This window comes from Leptosomus discolor, chromosome 4, assembly GCF_034619465.1.
Source record: "Leptosomus discolor isolate bLepDis1 chromosome 4, bLepDis1.hap2, whole genome shotgun sequence".
In the NCBI taxonomy this organism is placed as follows: Eukaryota; Metazoa; Chordata; class Aves; order Leptosomiformes; family Leptosomidae; genus Leptosomus; species Leptosomus discolor.
This window is the reverse complement of record NC_141394.1, coordinates 9,424,374-9,441,239: the sequence shown is the minus strand read 5'-3', so window position 1 is coordinate 9,441,239 and position 16,866 is coordinate 9,424,374. Positions and strand designations below refer to the sequence as shown.

Below are 16,866 nucleotides of genomic sequence, written 5' to 3'. Positions count from 1 at the left end.
TCACGGGAAGCGTTACCTTACTAAACAAACACGCTTCTAAAAATACATGTTGTTTTACCGCTAAACCGATGGCTCAGGTCACATACAGTTTGGCTTTTGGCTTTCCCTGGCCCTATTCTTAACTATTACTTTTTACTAACTGTGAAACGTTTGGGCATTGGTTGAAACCGAGACAGGCAAATTCATTGTCTTTAGAGTTGTTACGCAAAGAAATCTGCAGAAGTTTTACACAATTAAGTTTTTCACGTTCCTTATTTTGATGATCTGCATCTCAGGAAAATTCTGTCTCACCAGTAACTGTAGAACAAGTTTTCTGGTGTTTGGTTTTCCTCTCACCTGCTTGTGTACTACTACTACTACGTAGCCACAATGGAAATCCGGTAGCTAAAAGGAAACATGCGTACATCATTGACGCTAAGCCATTTTCTGAATCCGAGATACTGCAATCCATGCGTGCGTTCTGGGAAAATCAAAACTCAAATTCTGCCATCCTCAAATTCGCTTTGGGGGTGGGAGGAACAGTGAGTCTCACTGTTCCCAAACTAAATGAAGACTGGCGAACAAACATCTTGATTTTTCCTTGCCTTCATTGTAAGTATTTTGTATCACTCCCTAGTCGAAAGGGTCAAAGACACTTACATTACATTAACGGTATCTCAAAGACAAACCGTAATACGAAGCACTATGTGGACTCTTTGACCAAAACTTTCCCTACAACAGAAAGAACGCGATTAGAAGCACTGGTCCAGATGAATTTTTCAACCTTTTTCTAACGAGGCATGGAACATTATGGCTCTTGACTTGAAGTTTTCCATGTAACGTTAGAATGAGGTTTTAGAATAAAATGCTTGGCCAAAATAGGTGCAGTAGGCACTTCAGTCCATGTTTAGGAAAGCCTGATTTTCCAATGGGAAAATATAGATAGCCTTGGCTTTTTGAAAAATCAAGTGGTTTCTTTTAACCTGGGGATTTACACTCCTCCCTTTAGTTACCCAGTTGTAGCAGCTTGCCCACATTTAGATTACAGCAGTTAGGGGAAAAAAAGCACTTCCCCTTCTTGGGCTATATCGCCTATGGAAATGGTTTTTAACTCGTAAAAGGCAACTTGTGGCTCTCTTTGACCTTTAGATCAACAGGATGATCAGGAAAGGACAGAGGAAAGACTGGCCCACATTGCTGATCATCTTGGATTCAGCTGGACAGGTAAAATGCATGTTATCTACTCCAGAGAGAAAGGAAGGGGGGCATTCCTCGCTTTTTTCGTGTCTCTTTCAGATGATTTCCTGATTATCTAAAGACATTTTGTGGAACTATTTCAGTAGCTTACTGTCCTCTAGTTACTAAGATTCCTATAGCCCATCGGGTGAGAACTTGGGTGCAGAGGTAAGGCCTCCGCACTTGCTGTGGCATCTCCAGAGGGAGACCTAGGACGAGAGGGTGACAAAGAGCTGGCATATGTTACCCTACTCTTTCTTGCAAAATGCCACTACTCTGCCTGGAAGATAAATGAGGACAGGAATAAACATCATTCGTGGAACCTCTGAGCCGGAAGGGCACTACAGGGATAAATGACATCAGCTTTTTTCCTCCAGAACTGTGCTGAGGAAAAAGGGATGAAAAGGGACCTGTTTGTAACGATCACTTTAGTGTTGTGGGTTTAATAGATCTGAGACAGTTAATGTTACAGGGGACGAGTGAAAGCAACACAGAATGTAATGCAGATGAAAATCAGCTCAAAAGTGTTTACAAAGAAAGAGAGCTGTGCAGAAATCTCCATCCTGTGTCAGACTGTGCAATGCCGCAAAAAATAGCTGCCAAAAAAAAAGTTAAGTCGGGTCTGCACTTGTTTTGTATCTATCCCTAGAGCAGTACCACACTCCTGAAAACAAGCAAGGCTCTAGGAGTCAAAGAAGAGTTGTATACCAGAGAAAAAAAACATTAACTCCTTCATTAGAAGGTTGTGCTCTGTGCTGGTTTTATAAGCATCTTCAGAGTATATGTGAAATATCACTGATAGTTTTCCTTCTGTTACTCACCTCTTCCGTCCTCTGTGCCAATCCATAGAGAAGACTGGGAGCATACGTCACTCATCCCAACATGGATCATCTTGAAATCTGTAGGACTCAGACCTATGCAATGTAACAGATGAGGAACATGCTGAAAATTTTATATAAACAGATAGACAATTCTGAAAACAAAACTTAAGAAAAAAAATGAGTGCTCATCAAAATAGACATTCATGTTTTATAGCATCGTACATAAACGTTCCTCTTCTTTTGTATTATGGTGATTATAGTGAAGATTGCTGTGTCAAGTGTTACTTTGGAGGATAAAATAGCAGTCGCTTTTTGTTCAACCTTAATTGACTCCCTAGGATTTGAATCCAGTGTGTAGTGACCATAGATGTGTTGAAGTTTGTGGTTGCACCAGTTTACAAGCCGGCCTGGAAATAAGGTCATCTGGAGTTGGGGGCTAGGCTTCCCCTCCACCCCATTGAACTGTAACACCCTCCAAAATCTAGTCTGTGCCGCTCTAGCGATAATGGCAATGGAACAGAATAGGAATCCTTCTTTGTGAAAGAAGCAGAAATCTGGAGACCAGGAGTAACAGTAGGAATCTCACAAATCCTCCACGGCTTTAACTCATTTGATGACCTGATTCAACAGCTGCCTCCGAGTTTGGTGGTGGCAGAAAGCTGCTCCTGGTTCTGGGTACGATAAAGATGTTACAGACTCTGAAGCCATTGTTTTTTTCTGGACTGCAGTCTGAGCCTACGCTACACCAGAAAGACATCAGCTATTCTTAGTTTCACAGTTTCAGGTTTTGGTTTTCAACTGTAATACACAGACGTTTACTTTTCTTTAAATGAAAGAAGTTAAGGGGAGTAGTAGTATTATGCTTTAATCTAGCCCTACAAAGTGCCGTTACTTAAAATGAATTCTTTTACTAGGTTTTGATCCATGTTCAACATTTAAGAGGATAGAATTTGCTGAGCACGGTGCTCTGCAGCTAGAATTATTTTCATCTGCTCACGTGCTAGTTCCACAACTGTGCTCTATTCAATCGCTTTTCATTGCTAAATTTTGTCAGTAGTGTCGTGCCTCTGAGAGCTAGGAACGGTGAGCGAAAAATAAAAGCTCACACAGACCCGTCGCTTCTAGGCACAGTGCATTTCTGTCTTTGTCACGAACTTGCTGTTTAACGCTGTCTCTAACACAAGCTGCATAGAAGCAAAGAGCGTTTGGTTTCAGAGGCTTGTAATGCACTTTGCTGCTGCCAGCTGAAAGAAATGGATGGAAGGTGAGGAAAACCAAAATTATAGAGACGGATTTCTTTTTCAGAGCTAGCAAGAGAACTGGATTTCACGGAAGAGCAGATTCACCAGATCCGAATTGAAAATCCTAATTCACTTCAAGACCAGAGCCATGCGCTCCTCAAATACTGGCTGGAAAGGGATGGGAAACACGCCACAGGTTCGTTTTGCAGCTATAGTATGTATAACCATCTCCAGTTTGCCAGTGGAAGTGACAGATCTGTGTTAATATCGCAAAAAGAATATGTGGGTAAAATTTAGGCCATAGAAAGAATGACCGTGGAGCATACTTAAATGTTTTTAAGCTTGCCTGTATAATGTGGCATGTCATAGAATTCTCAGCGAAAATAGTTTAATCTTGTTCATTTGAGGGCAAGGTGGAACATCTTACTACAGTAAAGAAAGCGTGGAAAAACACCGAGGCCTCTTTTTCCTAAACTGGAAAACGTTTGGGGAAACTACTAAACAATTTTGTTAGAGGGAAGTCCCAAATGAGCGGTAACTTGCATAAGGCAGCTCTTCCGTTAAGTTCACATTCAACATAGCAATGCTTCTGTGTACATCGGTATTTTATCTATGCTGTTACATTGGTCAGTATCCTGTATATGTCCTTCCTACGGAAAACGGAAGGGAGAGAGCATGTGAAATTCTTAACTCAGCTACGTGGTGTCATTCTAATGCCACAGATACAAATCTTACCCAATGTCTTACAAAAATCAACCGGATGGATATCGTTCACCTAATGGAGACCAGCGGCATAGACTCCATGCAGGTCCACGGCACTCGCACGTACGCGGAAATCGAACAAACCATCGGACTGGACCACAGCGAAGGTACGTGTCTGCTGGTCCAGACGGCCCAGGTTGTCTCATCTAAGCACTCGCTTCAGTTCTGAGATGTTTGGCTAGGATAATCTGTTAACTCTTGTGGCCAAGCACTAGAATGTCATTTTGAAAGCACAGATAATACAGAGGAATGCAAGCGTGACATCACACAGGTCACTATGTCACCGGGTAGAAAATCTCTGCTTTTGCTGATTTCTATAATGTGAAGAAAGGAGTGTCATCGGAAACTACTGCAAAAACTTATGCCCAGTTTGTTAGGGTGGTTTTCTTTTTGCTGTACCAGTACTTTCAGAAAAGTTAAGGAGGTTGCATTGGGAAAACTACTCCATGCTCTGGAAAAACCTTTGGAATCAAGTATCAAGGATACTGTAATTCTGCTATCATGCTGTTTTATTTCTGAAATGTCAAAGTTCTGTGGATTACAGCAATGGTTGTAAACTAGAGAAACACCTCCAAATTCTGTGAAATAAAGTTATCTTTTCTGGAAGTGCCAGTTTTACGTCTTTATAATGAGCTACTTCTTGCACCAGTCCTGTAAGAATGCCTTTGTCCGTCCTTGTGTAGTTATTTTTTCCACAAGCAGATACATAATGCATTGGAGGAAAAAAGTCTGATCTGGTGGAAAAAAAAAACCCTGTCCTGAGTCTCCTTTCATACTTGGAGGGTGTCAAGATTAATTCCTCTAGCTAAATGTCCGGGCAAATTTTATTTTGCCTGTTACTGTCAAGACTTGTTATTTGGCAGTAGCGGTGGTAATCCAGTGTTCCTTCAGCTACTCAGACAGGTCGTGTGGTACCGTGTGCCACCCAGGGATTTTAACTGCACGTGGAGAATGAAAAGGACTCGTGCCATTCTAGTAGGACCTGTAATGCCGTTTCTCATCTCTCTGTTTTTTAAAGGCTTTTCTGCACTGCAAGACGACCTGTACAGTTCCAGACATAAGCAAGAACAGCAACACAGAATGCCTAGAGACAGTGAGCCAACTGAACACCCGCCCATAGTCTCCGAGGAAGATGTGTCTGTCAGTTATTCTCCTTTTCCTGAGAGTACTCCCCGCAGTGAGGCAGAACTATCAATGGCTCAGCTCTCAAGACAAGCGCAGAAGGAACAAGTAGAAGCTGAAATCTCAGGGAAATCCCAAGATGTGCCAGATAAACCATCAGCTTCACAACATGAATATTTGTAAGTGTGAACAGGTCCGAGTAAAAACTTAATCTGGGCAATAAAAGCATTTTGCATTGTTGTTTGAGACACACAAAGCCACTAAGGTTCTGTTCTCTGACAGCAAGCCATACCGCAGCACTCGCAGCTGGAGGTAAGACGTGGCTTACAAAAGGGCACTGTAAAGATTAGGTGACAAAGGCAGCTTTTCACAGTGACCACAAATAGCACAGCCTGTTTTCACGTATTAGCAAAGCAGTGTTCCCCTCCACATGATGGCCCTCGATGCAAAACAACCATCAGTTGCAACTGACCCGAAACAAACATACAGTGGAAGTGTCAGAAACACTGGCTGGAAGACCCTCCCTCCCTCATTCCAATATATCTCTTTGTAATCAGTCTACCTCTCTCCCCTGAAAATAAGCATTTCCAGAACAGTACTTAAATCCATTCTTCCATCATGACAATCTTCCACTGCATTCAGATGTCATTCCTATCACAATATGTATACAAATAAATATTCTTAACACATGCCATCACAATAGCTAACCTCCAACCCACCACTCACACCTTCTCCAACATTCACCGCGAATCAGAATCAACAGTATGACTTAGGCTCACGCACTCACATGAGAACACTTTAGTAACTAACACAAAAAAAATACAGCAATCACAATAACATCTACTGACAGTAACAAAACCAGAAGTAACAGACAAATAAATCTCAACAAAAGACAACTGAAACACAATACAACTGATAACCATTCACCCCTCTTAGCAAACAGCACTACAGCGTACACTATCCCTTTCCTTACTTTGAATCACCCCACTTCCTTCTACATCTTCTCCCTGACACACTAGGGCAAAATGAAAACTCCCTCGCTTGCTGTAAAAACACCTTTCCAACAATCGCATCACTGTGTTCTCAACACGCTTCTCGTACTAACTACTTTCAGCATAGAACACTGCAGCAGCTATTACAAACAAAGCTAACTCTAGTCCAGCAGAAGCCACTTCTATTTATAGCTATTTCCAACCACTGCATAACACTAACATCCCGTGTACCTTTACTTCAGTGTCACAGCTCCAGGAACAAAACACACTACAGCACCAGGCACTGGAAAAGCCCCAAGCACACAGTCTGCATGCTGCACTGTGGCAAAGAAAGAGACAGAAAAGCCATCCCCACAAACACCATCATCTGCTCAGAGAGCCGACTCGCCCATCATCCAAGAGCCTGATGACCCCCAACTCCACCAGGATGACCTCTCTTCAAGAACTAATCTACTGATAGTGGAGTCAACTGATGAACAGACACAAGACCTTGGAAGGGACTACAGAGAAGAATCTTTAGAAAAGGTAAATACCAACTTTACCTCACAGTAATTGACACTGAAGTATATGTTTTATATCTCGCTCATTCCTCAAGATGAATGTATGTACACTATCTAAATAATCTATATCTGCAACTGAGTCTTTTCTCCGTTACTCTGCAGTTATAAGGAAGTGCTACCTATAGTCATTTCTATAGAGGATTTCAAAGATGAAGCGAAACCTAGACTGTAATTCTGCTAAGTGTTCTGCTACCTTTATTGTCCTTACACTTCAATCCTGCATACAACAGGTTTAGTCTAAATAACACACACAGAAACTAACCATGTCCAAGTGAAAGCTGAAAACCAGACCAATTGAAAGACAAAGTAATAATAATAAAACCTTCTGAAAAAATGCAACCAGCAGGTCAAGGCAGATGATCCTCCCACCTGATCTGGTGAGATCCCACCTGCAGTGCTGTGTCCAGCTCTGGGGCTCCAGCACAAAAAAAAAATCATGGACCTGCTCAAGAAGGTCCAGAGGAGGCCACAAAGATGCTGAGGGGGCTGGAGCACCTCCCGTGTGAGGACAGGCTGAGAGAGTTGGGGTTGTTCAGCCTGGAGAGGAGAAGGCTCCGGGGAGACCTTAGAGTATCTCTCCTGTACTTAAGGGGGCAATCGTTTCAGCAGGCCCTTCTGTGACAGAACAAGGACTAATGGCTTTAAACTAAAAGGCAGCAGATTCAGACTAGATAGAAGGAAGAAATTTTTTACAATGAGGATGGTGAAACACTGACAAGGGCTGCCCAGAGAGGGTGTAGAACCTCACTCCTGCAAACATTCAAGGAGATGTTGAATGGGGCTCAGAGCAACCTGATCGAGCTAAAGATGTCCCTGCTCACTGCAGGGCAACCCAAACTGTGCAGTGATTCTAAGAATGACATGAGAAATACTGTAAAGTTAAGTTAATGAGATGATAGAAAAGGGGCAGCAAAATGTACATTGCTGCGTACTAAGGATTCTAAAAAGAAAAAGCCAGGAAAGAAAACAACCTGAGAATGCTGTTTATGTAGCGTACAGACAGTAAGGAGAAACTGAGACAGGACATGGAAGACAAAACCAAAAACTACGTTAAGTTACGTCATTGGTTGTGTAAGACAAAAGGAACCTTACTGCAATGTTTGCAGAGGAGAAGGCGTCAAGAAGCACTGAAAGAAAGCAACTATGAGGAACTACTTGGCAGATAAAGGTTTAATAATAAACAGCTTGCTTTGCCTGTTCTAAGCACAAGGAGAAGGAATGATGGGGCAGGAAATTAGTTTTATCAGTAGCGTTAGAGCAGAGGAAGCACAGCTCTAGTTAAGCAGAAATTCTTCCCTCTTTTGACATTCACCTAGGAACAGGCTCCTTAGCTGTTCATGTCAACAGATGTACCACCTCTAGAAGGAAGAGTTTCAGACCTCTGCCTCTAGGATCTCAGAAAGAGGTTGAATGTAAAGCGTATAGCATAACGCAAATGTTGAAAGATTAGCTGCCACAGGACCCAATGCGATGTCTGCTGTAAGAAAGACTGCTCTCAAAGATCCTGTCCTACTTTCTCTCCAGTTCTTTTCCTCAAAGTAAAACAACAACCACCAGCACCAAAAAGAAACACACGTACCCCCTGATTTCTTTTACCCTTTATGCTTTCATGCTGTTATTTATTTCCCAAATAGTACCGTTCAGCTTCTCTTTGCCTTCTGATGTCTCCATTTAAATTTTTAATTCTTCGCTATGCAGCAAAAAAAAAGAACTTCCAACACTTGTTACTAATTTTTCTTGAACTTTCCAATGCCGAGGCTATCGAGACATTGTCTTTTTTAGTCCTACTGCCTATATACTGCACCAGGTGCTTCCTGCCACAGAGGATTGAAAGGCTTTCGTATCATCTTCTCTGTAATAAATACAGAAACCATATGCAATATGTACGAATTCCAGAGTTGGTGTTACTCTTACCTTCTAGGACACCTGCAGTGATGTCATGCCACAAATTTCAGGCTTCTCCCTGGCAAGCTTAAGAACACTGAGACCACCAAGAGCATCCTATAGAATTAGTACCGCAAAGATTCCTCCTCCTTTTTCCAACATGACAATAAACAGCCAACGTAAGGTCAAGTGGCCGTAGCCTCCCACCCCACATCCGTGTCTCACTGAGTACAGTCAGGTGAGAGGCCAAAATCCTAAAAGCAAAACTTTTCAGAAGTGAAGATGGTTTCAGATAAAAACCAAGACAGAATCTGTACGTGCTGCTAGTACCACATACAACAGAGTGCTGCTTTCATCTCCCACTAGGAGTTAGCCAAGGAGTTAGGTGGGCTGGAGACCAGCTCGGACGAGGACGAGATGGTCACTACCAGGGTCATTCGTCGCCGGGTGATTATTCAGGTACCGAGTGTTGAACGACTGCACGAGCCTGTGCTGACTAGGCCCTGGTAACGCCTTGAGGTGTGCTGCTGGGACAACCGCTCGGCTGGTATTGCGCCTCCAGCTGGAATGCTCCAGACTAATGTGTGGACATTGGATAAGCCGTTCCAATACCCTTTCTTAAAGGAAAATAATATATAATAATAATAATAATGCTGCTAACCCAACTCCACATTCCCCAAGATTCCTCTGTATGAAGAAGACAAAGACACCTCAGCCCCATATACGCCTGTCAACTAACATACCTTTGCCTGTCCGCTGTGCCATAACCAGCATAACCTTTCTTGGCATGCCTTCCCAAGTATTTGCTTGCAGAACAAGATTTTTTCTAACTTTTCTCTTTTTTTTTTTTTCAATCTTTAACCAATTAACCCATTTTAAAATTACTATAAGTTACACGCATGAGGGCCTTGCTTCATAAAACTTTGTTCTTTGTCATACAGGCTGATAGTATGCCTGAAATGCCACCAGAAACAGTCACAGAAGAGCAGTATACAGACGAACATGGCCACACAGTGGTAAAGAAGGTATTGTCAGTCGTGTCCCTTGCTACCTTCCCACTGTCCTAGAAAAGGACGGATAGATACATCCACATACATGCCAAATTTTCTTAGAGCCAACGAACCAAGAAAACCACACTGCCGCAGTTTTATCTGAGATAATCTTTGCTCGTACAAATGAAGCCAATGGAGAGCTAGGTCTGCCAGTCCAATCTACGTACACCTTAGACCTGTGCCAGACCAGGTTCTGAAATGTCTGTATCCCACACTGAATCCAAAACACAGCACTATTCTAGTTACTAAGAAGAAAAATTAGCTCTGTCCCAGCCAAAACCAGGACACATGTCTCTGGGAGGTGTGTGATTTCATATTAAAATAAACAACCCCAGCCAGATACTCCTGGGCACGTTGTACAAGAGTGAGCATGACCGTGTTCCTCTGGGCAGGTCCGTGCCTGCAAGGGCACTACCCCCACCTTTGCAACTCTTACATGTAGGTGACCCACTCTGATTGAGCATCCCAGCAAGTAAGCTTTTGGACAAAAGCAGGAACCGTGCCTTGTCAGAAGGAGCTGGGAAGGCATACGACAGTGTAGAGCCCCAGGTCATCCACAGATGGATGCATACCCATCCTCCTGAGAAATTTATCGTGACTTGAGCCCTGTACTTCTCCCAGACTCCTCTCTGTTTGGCTCGCCACTGCCTAGAAAGCTTAAGCACCAGATTAGTCTTTTAAGTAGGTTAATTCTAGCTCACTAGTTCAGCAGTGGGTACAACCATTGGCGTTACAGTGCAATGTCTTAAGTACTTCTGTGAATCTAGTTGTAAGCGTTTGATAGCCAATCCACTAACCTCTTACTTTCAGAAGCCTTTTTGAAAATGCCACTCTGAAAACATTTTCTAGCAGTTGTAAAGTATTTCTTTTCCTAATAATAGAAACAACTGCTGCTTTAGAGAGTCATTCAAAGATCTACATTGTTCCCTCCTGTAAATCATGGAAGCTTTGCTGTGTGGTAACCTAAGCAGGGCGAATGCTCGCAGCTTTACTACAGGTACTTGTGAGTATACATCTTAAAGAGCAAAACACTGAACTGCCTATGTAGGTTTTCCCATGTAGAAAAAATTGCCCTTTGAGTAGAAGATACTACACAGAGAATAAGAAGGAATACGTTATCGTTAATTCTTTCGGGACATAAGACAAAGGGACTATTCCATCCCTTCAGGTCACTAGAAAGATCATCCGGCGATATGTTTCTCCAGATGGCACAGAACAAGAGGAAGTCCTAATGCAAGGAATGCCACAAAAACCTGTCTCTGTCGAAGAAGGAGATGGCTATTCCAAAGTTGTAAAACGGGTCGTGCTGAAGAGCAACAGTGAACAGTCAGAGGTCAGATCTTCTACTTTCCTTGCGATGGTACAAAGCAGCAGTACGCTGACAGCATACTTAGGAGCTACATCTTACTCGTGCCAACAACATTCAGTCCTGAATGATACTTGAAACAAGTTTTCTTGCAGATGAAACGGCCTCAGGATAAAGACAGGGCAAAGGCAGGAGGCGGGCAGAGAGAGCACACAGTTTTCTCTGAAAATAAGTCCAGATACAGATCCTGCAATTTACGAGAAGTGGCAAATTCCTAAAGAAAGCAGCGTTGTAGTATGATGATATATAAGTGGCAAATCTGTACATGTTATTATACCTCTTACTCCAGGAAGAAAATTAGCAACCGTTGTAATGAAACCATCTGCTGTTCTCTACGTTTCTAGAACTAAATCCTTCTAAAACTATACAGTTATCTTAGGTTCAACTTGCCCGTGTGTTCTTTGATTTGGAAAGGCTAGGGAAAAAAAAAAAAAAAAAAAAGGCTTACTTTCATGCAAACTGTTTGTAGAGCCAGGTAATTCATAAGAACAAACAGCCTGCAAAGGTAAGTGCTTTTCAGTTTATCTTTTCCCATCTTAGTTCACCATGGAGCCCTACAGGCATTTGTATCAGCACAATTAAGGCTGTGACAGAGGGCCAGAAGCTAGTACTATGGCTTGCTCTCAGCAGTACTGCAGCCAAATGCAACATTTAGCAAGCGGTCATTAGAAACCCAAAGCAGCTAATTGCCATTCTTTCGCCAGAATTAATCATCATAATTACTTATCTAGGAGTAAGGTAACAAGAAAACAAAGTGATTTTTTTAAGTTAGCTGACCATACCAGAACTTCTCTTTATCATAGGGAACCCACATACGTTAAATTTGTATTTTGCCAAGTAAAATCGTGTTTGGCCCTCTCCCATGGTATTCTGATATTCTGGTCTGTTGCTCCTGTAAGAGTTCCTTGGTTTTACAAATGCAACTTCCCCTCTCTGAAGCTTATCTTACGATACAGACTGATGCCGCTAGTTCGCACTACCTGTGTGAATACAGCAGGGATTCACAGCAAGAGGTCCACTTGTCACTTGGTGTAACGCCAGTGGCCTCAGCACGTAAGCCAGCACAGCAGGCTGCAGCGTGGCGCAGGGTAGCAGCATCTCTGCTACCCTCAGGCTAGTTCAGGTCCCAGAAGCTGTTTTCACCCTGCCGCCACTAAGCTTCCCAGCAGAATAAATTAGCCAGGACTGTTGCTGCCGTCTGAACTGGCACATATCCCACAGTGTCTCGTTCCGGAGATGTGGAGCAGGTAATGAAGCGTACACGTGTACAGTAACACGTACACGGCGAGATTTCTTGTATGGCAACGATTAGGATAGAATGATAAACTAAAAGCTTTGTTAGTATCCACTAGGTAATTTATATCCAGTATACTTCTGCTTTCTAACCTTACAGGTGACCCTCTCTGAACCCGCTGTTTTGCCTAGTGCCTCCAAATTCCAGTCTGAACCAGTGGAAGGCCGGAAGGTCAGCAAAGTCATCAAGACCACTGTAGTGCAAGGAGAGAGAATGGAGAAACACCTGGGGGATGCTAGCTTAGCTACTGATCTTCCGTCAGCCAAAGAGGACTTTGAAGAGGTAAAAACACCTTTTAGATATAAATATTAAAACTAGTGTCACAACATACCTGGGGGCAGGTTCTATTCCGCTGAAGATTTTGTTGGTGGAGCATCACACTCAACTACTGAGTAAGAACCTCTGTTATTAGACTCACCCATCTTATAAAAGGATTAGTATATCAAGTGTACGTATGGGAAGCCAACTTGACAGAATTAGCTATGAAACCTTTTAAGATTCTAAAAAAAACCCATGGCAGCTTTAAGTAAAGCTGTCAGAAATCACGGGTGTGGTTGAAGTTTATTCCTATGTTACAACACACCAGAGCTAATTTTAGAAATTGATAATAATTGATATTAGGTCTACTCTCTGGGCAAGCTGATGTGCTTGTCCTTGAAAGGAAGAAATAGCTACCAAGCTAAATAGCACCTTTCCTGGCTTTAGACTTTTTCTGTTCAGTTTTTAGACATTTCAGTAATAGAACAGTGACACTCAACTAATACAGCTTTTTCTATAAGGAACTGGTAGCACTTTACTCTTAATCCACTTTATTGTCCCTTTGAATAACACGTGTAAAACATCTCTTAAAGATTCACGTGGACACAAGTTTTGTGTCATTAGATGCAACGTAAGTACTTGGTTTGGGTTTTTAGTTTGACAAAATATCATGTAAAAGCATAGATGCAACAATGTCCTGGTCTAGATATTTTCTGCCGCACAATGGCATTGCAGCTTGCAGGAAGACAACAAGCGCTAAGCTGTTAGACTGAGATGCCAAATTTCCTGTTACAGATAATAGGCCCAGCAGCCAGATCCCTCGCTCCTGACAATAACAAAACAAGCAGCAACAACTGTCAAATGGAGATTCAAAGAAATGGCTTGGGAAATAACACTCTTTTTTTCCCCAGCTTGCAGCTTCTAGTTTAGTAAATCTAGTAGCCTGCGGAAACCTTTCCAGCCAAAAGGAAAATAAAAATGCTGCCTTCCCCCCACCCCCATTTTTCCATTTTCTATGAAGTATTAGTAACAGCAGATATTCTGTGGAAGAGTTTGCCAGGCTCCATTCCCTGCTGCTCCCGTTGCAGTACGGTCAAGGCCCAGAAGCATCACCCACCCTCTCCACATGTACCTGCCTGTGTACAGCGAGCGCTGAGAACAGGCACCTCAAGGTGATGGTGGGAACGGCTACAAGAGCGATTTCTGTGACAGGAAAAGGTCACTGAGGCAGCTGTTGTAAACTGACACAAAGGAAGAGTTCTGCAAGCATGGTAGCCAGCCCTTGAGTTGGGCTACTTCAACGTTGAAAAGCAGGCACCAAGCCGTGCTTCAGTACAATTAGTAGTAACGTGACACTGTCCTGTACAAGAAACTAACCAATCTGTACGTTTAAGGACTATTTGAAAGGCTGCAAAGAGTATGCAAATGCTTCTCTCATCTGTCTATTCATTATTTCCTCAGCATTCAGCTTCATTAATATAAAACACAAAGTTATGAAGAGCAATTATCTTTTGTCCTAGGTTTTTGGGTTTTGTTTTAATGTAAACTTTATATTTTAATTTGAGGCTTTGAGCTATACAGGTAACCAAATGAAAGTCCAACTCCCTGCTTTAGTAGAGAAAGAAATCATGACAGAGGACGGATCAATTATTAAAAGGTTTGGCTTGGCATGTCAATGAACTGTTACTAGAAAAGGATTAACAAACTCCTAATAAATGAGTGAATTAAAGCGAGTGTCTGAAGTGAAGCCACTGGCAGCATCTAAAGCTTTCTTTGAAAAAGTACTAAAGACAGACAACTACTAACATCCTGTTACGGGAAGGGGTACGATGCGCGTGGCGGAAGGGGTACGATGCGTGTGGCGGAAGGGAAGGGTCCACGTTCAACAGCTCTGTGAATAGGGGTGTGGTGGGTTCACCCTGACCAGCAGCCAAGCACCCCACAGCTGCATCCCAACCCTCCTGCCCCATGTTGGAACGGGGGCAAATAGGAACAGCAAAAGCGAGAAGACTTATGGGTTGAATGAAGACACTTTAAGTGAAGGAAAGAGGGAAGAACCACCAAATGAGCGATGTAAAGGCCATCCCTCATGACCTCACACAAGTAGACGGATACCCAGCCTGACACTGAGCAGTCATCACCTTGGAAGATACAACCCCCTGCCCCCCCCAGCTTCTTCCACTACCCCCTATGTTCATGGCTAACCATGATTCTATCCAGTATGGAGCATCCCTCTGGCCAGTTCAGGCCAGCTGCCCTGGCTGTGTGCCCTCCGAATCTCTTGCCCACCCCCAGCCTACATATGGAGGGGGCCAGCAGGGGAGAGAAAAAAAAAAAAAGAGGTATCGAGGGTGTGTAAGTGCTGTTCAGTAGCGGCCAAAGCATCGGTCTGCTGTCAGCACTGGTTCAGACCCACGTGGAAACCAGTACACCACACAGGCAGCTGTGAAGGCAGTTAACTGCATCCTCGCTGGCCCCAGGTCAAAGGGGTTCCACCGCCGAGCATAGGAGGCAATACAAGAACAGCAGCATCATTTACCCTTAATGACATTGATCAAGGTTACCTCAAAAATATTTTTCGTACCAGTTGACTCTGTGATCATTTGATAGTTTGAACATTATCAAAATAGATGAGAGGATATACAGAAAGCTATAAACACACACACACACACACGTGTCAGTTGAGGCTTATGAAGAATGAGGCAGGGCAGATATAGGAAAATATTTTGGAAGAAAAAACAGCTACTGTAGCACAGCAAACGTATTCATTCCTACCACACACGTGAGCCAAGGCTGCTACAGGCTGGGTGGCTCTCGCACACCTTTTCTTTCAGACGAGTTGAATCGACAGCGGCTGTTGGGGCAGTAAAGCTAACCTTAGCATCCGAAAGGCCATCCTGACCAAACCGTGTCCGCACTTGTACCAAGCTGTAAAACACGTACCAGTTTCAGAGTTCAAGGGATGGTGTCACAGGGACCCTCCAAGAACCAGCAGACCTGCTGCACCTGCTTTTGGATGAAGGGCACACATTCTTGTCCAAGTGCTCCACCTAACAGAGGGACCTCTGGGTCATTCAGGTCAAATTAAGAAGTATCAGCTGTCTGCTAAAAATCAAGCTATTCTTGGCTGAGCACGCAGGAATTTCCAAGTGCACTTGGCTCCTCACAGGCCACTCCCAAGGGCACTGACCAAAAAATGGGCTTCTGGGTAAGGCTAAGCAAGAAACACCCAGCTGTCCCATGGCAACTACACTGATTTGCCTAGATCTGGTAGGGGCTTGATGACCTTGAAGGTTCTGACAAGTACAGCAAGACAGGTCCAGTGAGGTAAGGGAATAATTAACAAAATAGTTTAGGACTCATGTAGTTTTACTGGCTGTCAGAAGTAAGACTTGTTCAAAAGTAAGCGTTTGAGAAATTAATCAGCTTAAGTTACTGCTGTACATGACAACTCTGTATGTTGAAGTTAAATACAGCACAAAGGAAGGTCTTGTGTGAATTTCAACAGAGGTTGCATGTCTGTGTGTTACGGCACGTTTTGCTGGGCATCTAAAACCATATGCTTCGTCAGCATATAGAGGTTAATTGCTGTTCGTTCGCACTATGGAACACAATTAAAGCGGTGGGGCGTGGTCTTTTCAGAATGTGTAACGAATACCTGACCTCAGTAGCCGGCTTAAACTGCCAGCTGCAGTTCTTCTCATGTTGTTTTAAATGAAAATCCCTTAAAACTGCAGTGGAAAAAAAGCTTTTTTTTTTTTTTTTTTTTAAAATAAAACCTCCAGGAACTGTGGGCTTTTAAAGACAGTTCTTTCATGTCTTTTGTTTTAGGACAACACTGAGTAAAGCCAGCACGCAGAAGAGGACTGTGATGAAGGATCGGTACGGAAAACACGTTCACATAGAAGAGCTGGAAGACACACCAGAAGCACTACCACAGGATGACCTCCAACATGACCTCCAGCAGCTTCTCAGACACTTCTGCAAAGAGGACTGGAAACAGGAGGCGAAGTGAGAAGCTGCCACCCCTCCACACCACCGCCTAACCACCCACCCACCCCGAACGCAGCATTCATCTTCTCTAGGTGTAGACGTTGTTACCTACATAATCACTGGAAGACACTGCCATTTCTACTCATGCAGACGCAGTGATTTCATTTCTTACCCCTTCCCCGTATTTGATTTTGGGTTTTTGTTATTTTTTTACCCCGTAAGCTAATTTGTGACCAAAGATAGCATCCTTCATTCAGGATGATTTATCCACCGAATCGTCGTCTTTGTGCTGTACTGGGAATTTGT

General features: G+C 43.1%; 1 protein-coding gene across 1 annotated transcript in view; it reads left to right on the top strand.

Annotated features, from left to right (window-relative positions):
* Positions 1–16,582, top strand: part of ANK2 (ankyrin 2) — a 159,998-nt gene extending 143,416 nt beyond the window's left edge. The window contains exons 43-53 of the mRNA XM_086464118.1: positions 1,129–1,203; positions 3,342–3,473; positions 4,000–4,146; positions 5,058–5,340; positions 6,396–6,678; positions 8,964–9,056; positions 9,539–9,622; positions 10,818–10,982; positions 12,409–12,591; positions 14,133–14,224; positions 16,399–16,582. Coding sequence (XP_086320244.1) covers positions 1,129–1,203; positions 3,342–3,473; positions 4,000–4,146; positions 5,058–5,340; positions 6,396–6,678; positions 8,964–9,056; positions 9,539–9,622; positions 10,818–10,982; positions 12,409–12,591; positions 14,133–14,224; positions 16,399–16,582 — 1,721 coding nt within the window. The remainder of the gene's footprint in view (positions 1–1,128; positions 1,204–3,341; positions 3,474–3,999; positions 4,147–5,057; positions 5,341–6,395; positions 6,679–8,963; positions 9,057–9,538; positions 9,623–10,817; positions 10,983–12,408; positions 12,592–14,132; positions 14,225–16,398) is intronic.
* The last annotated feature ends 284 nt before the right edge of the window (positions 16,583–16,866 follow it).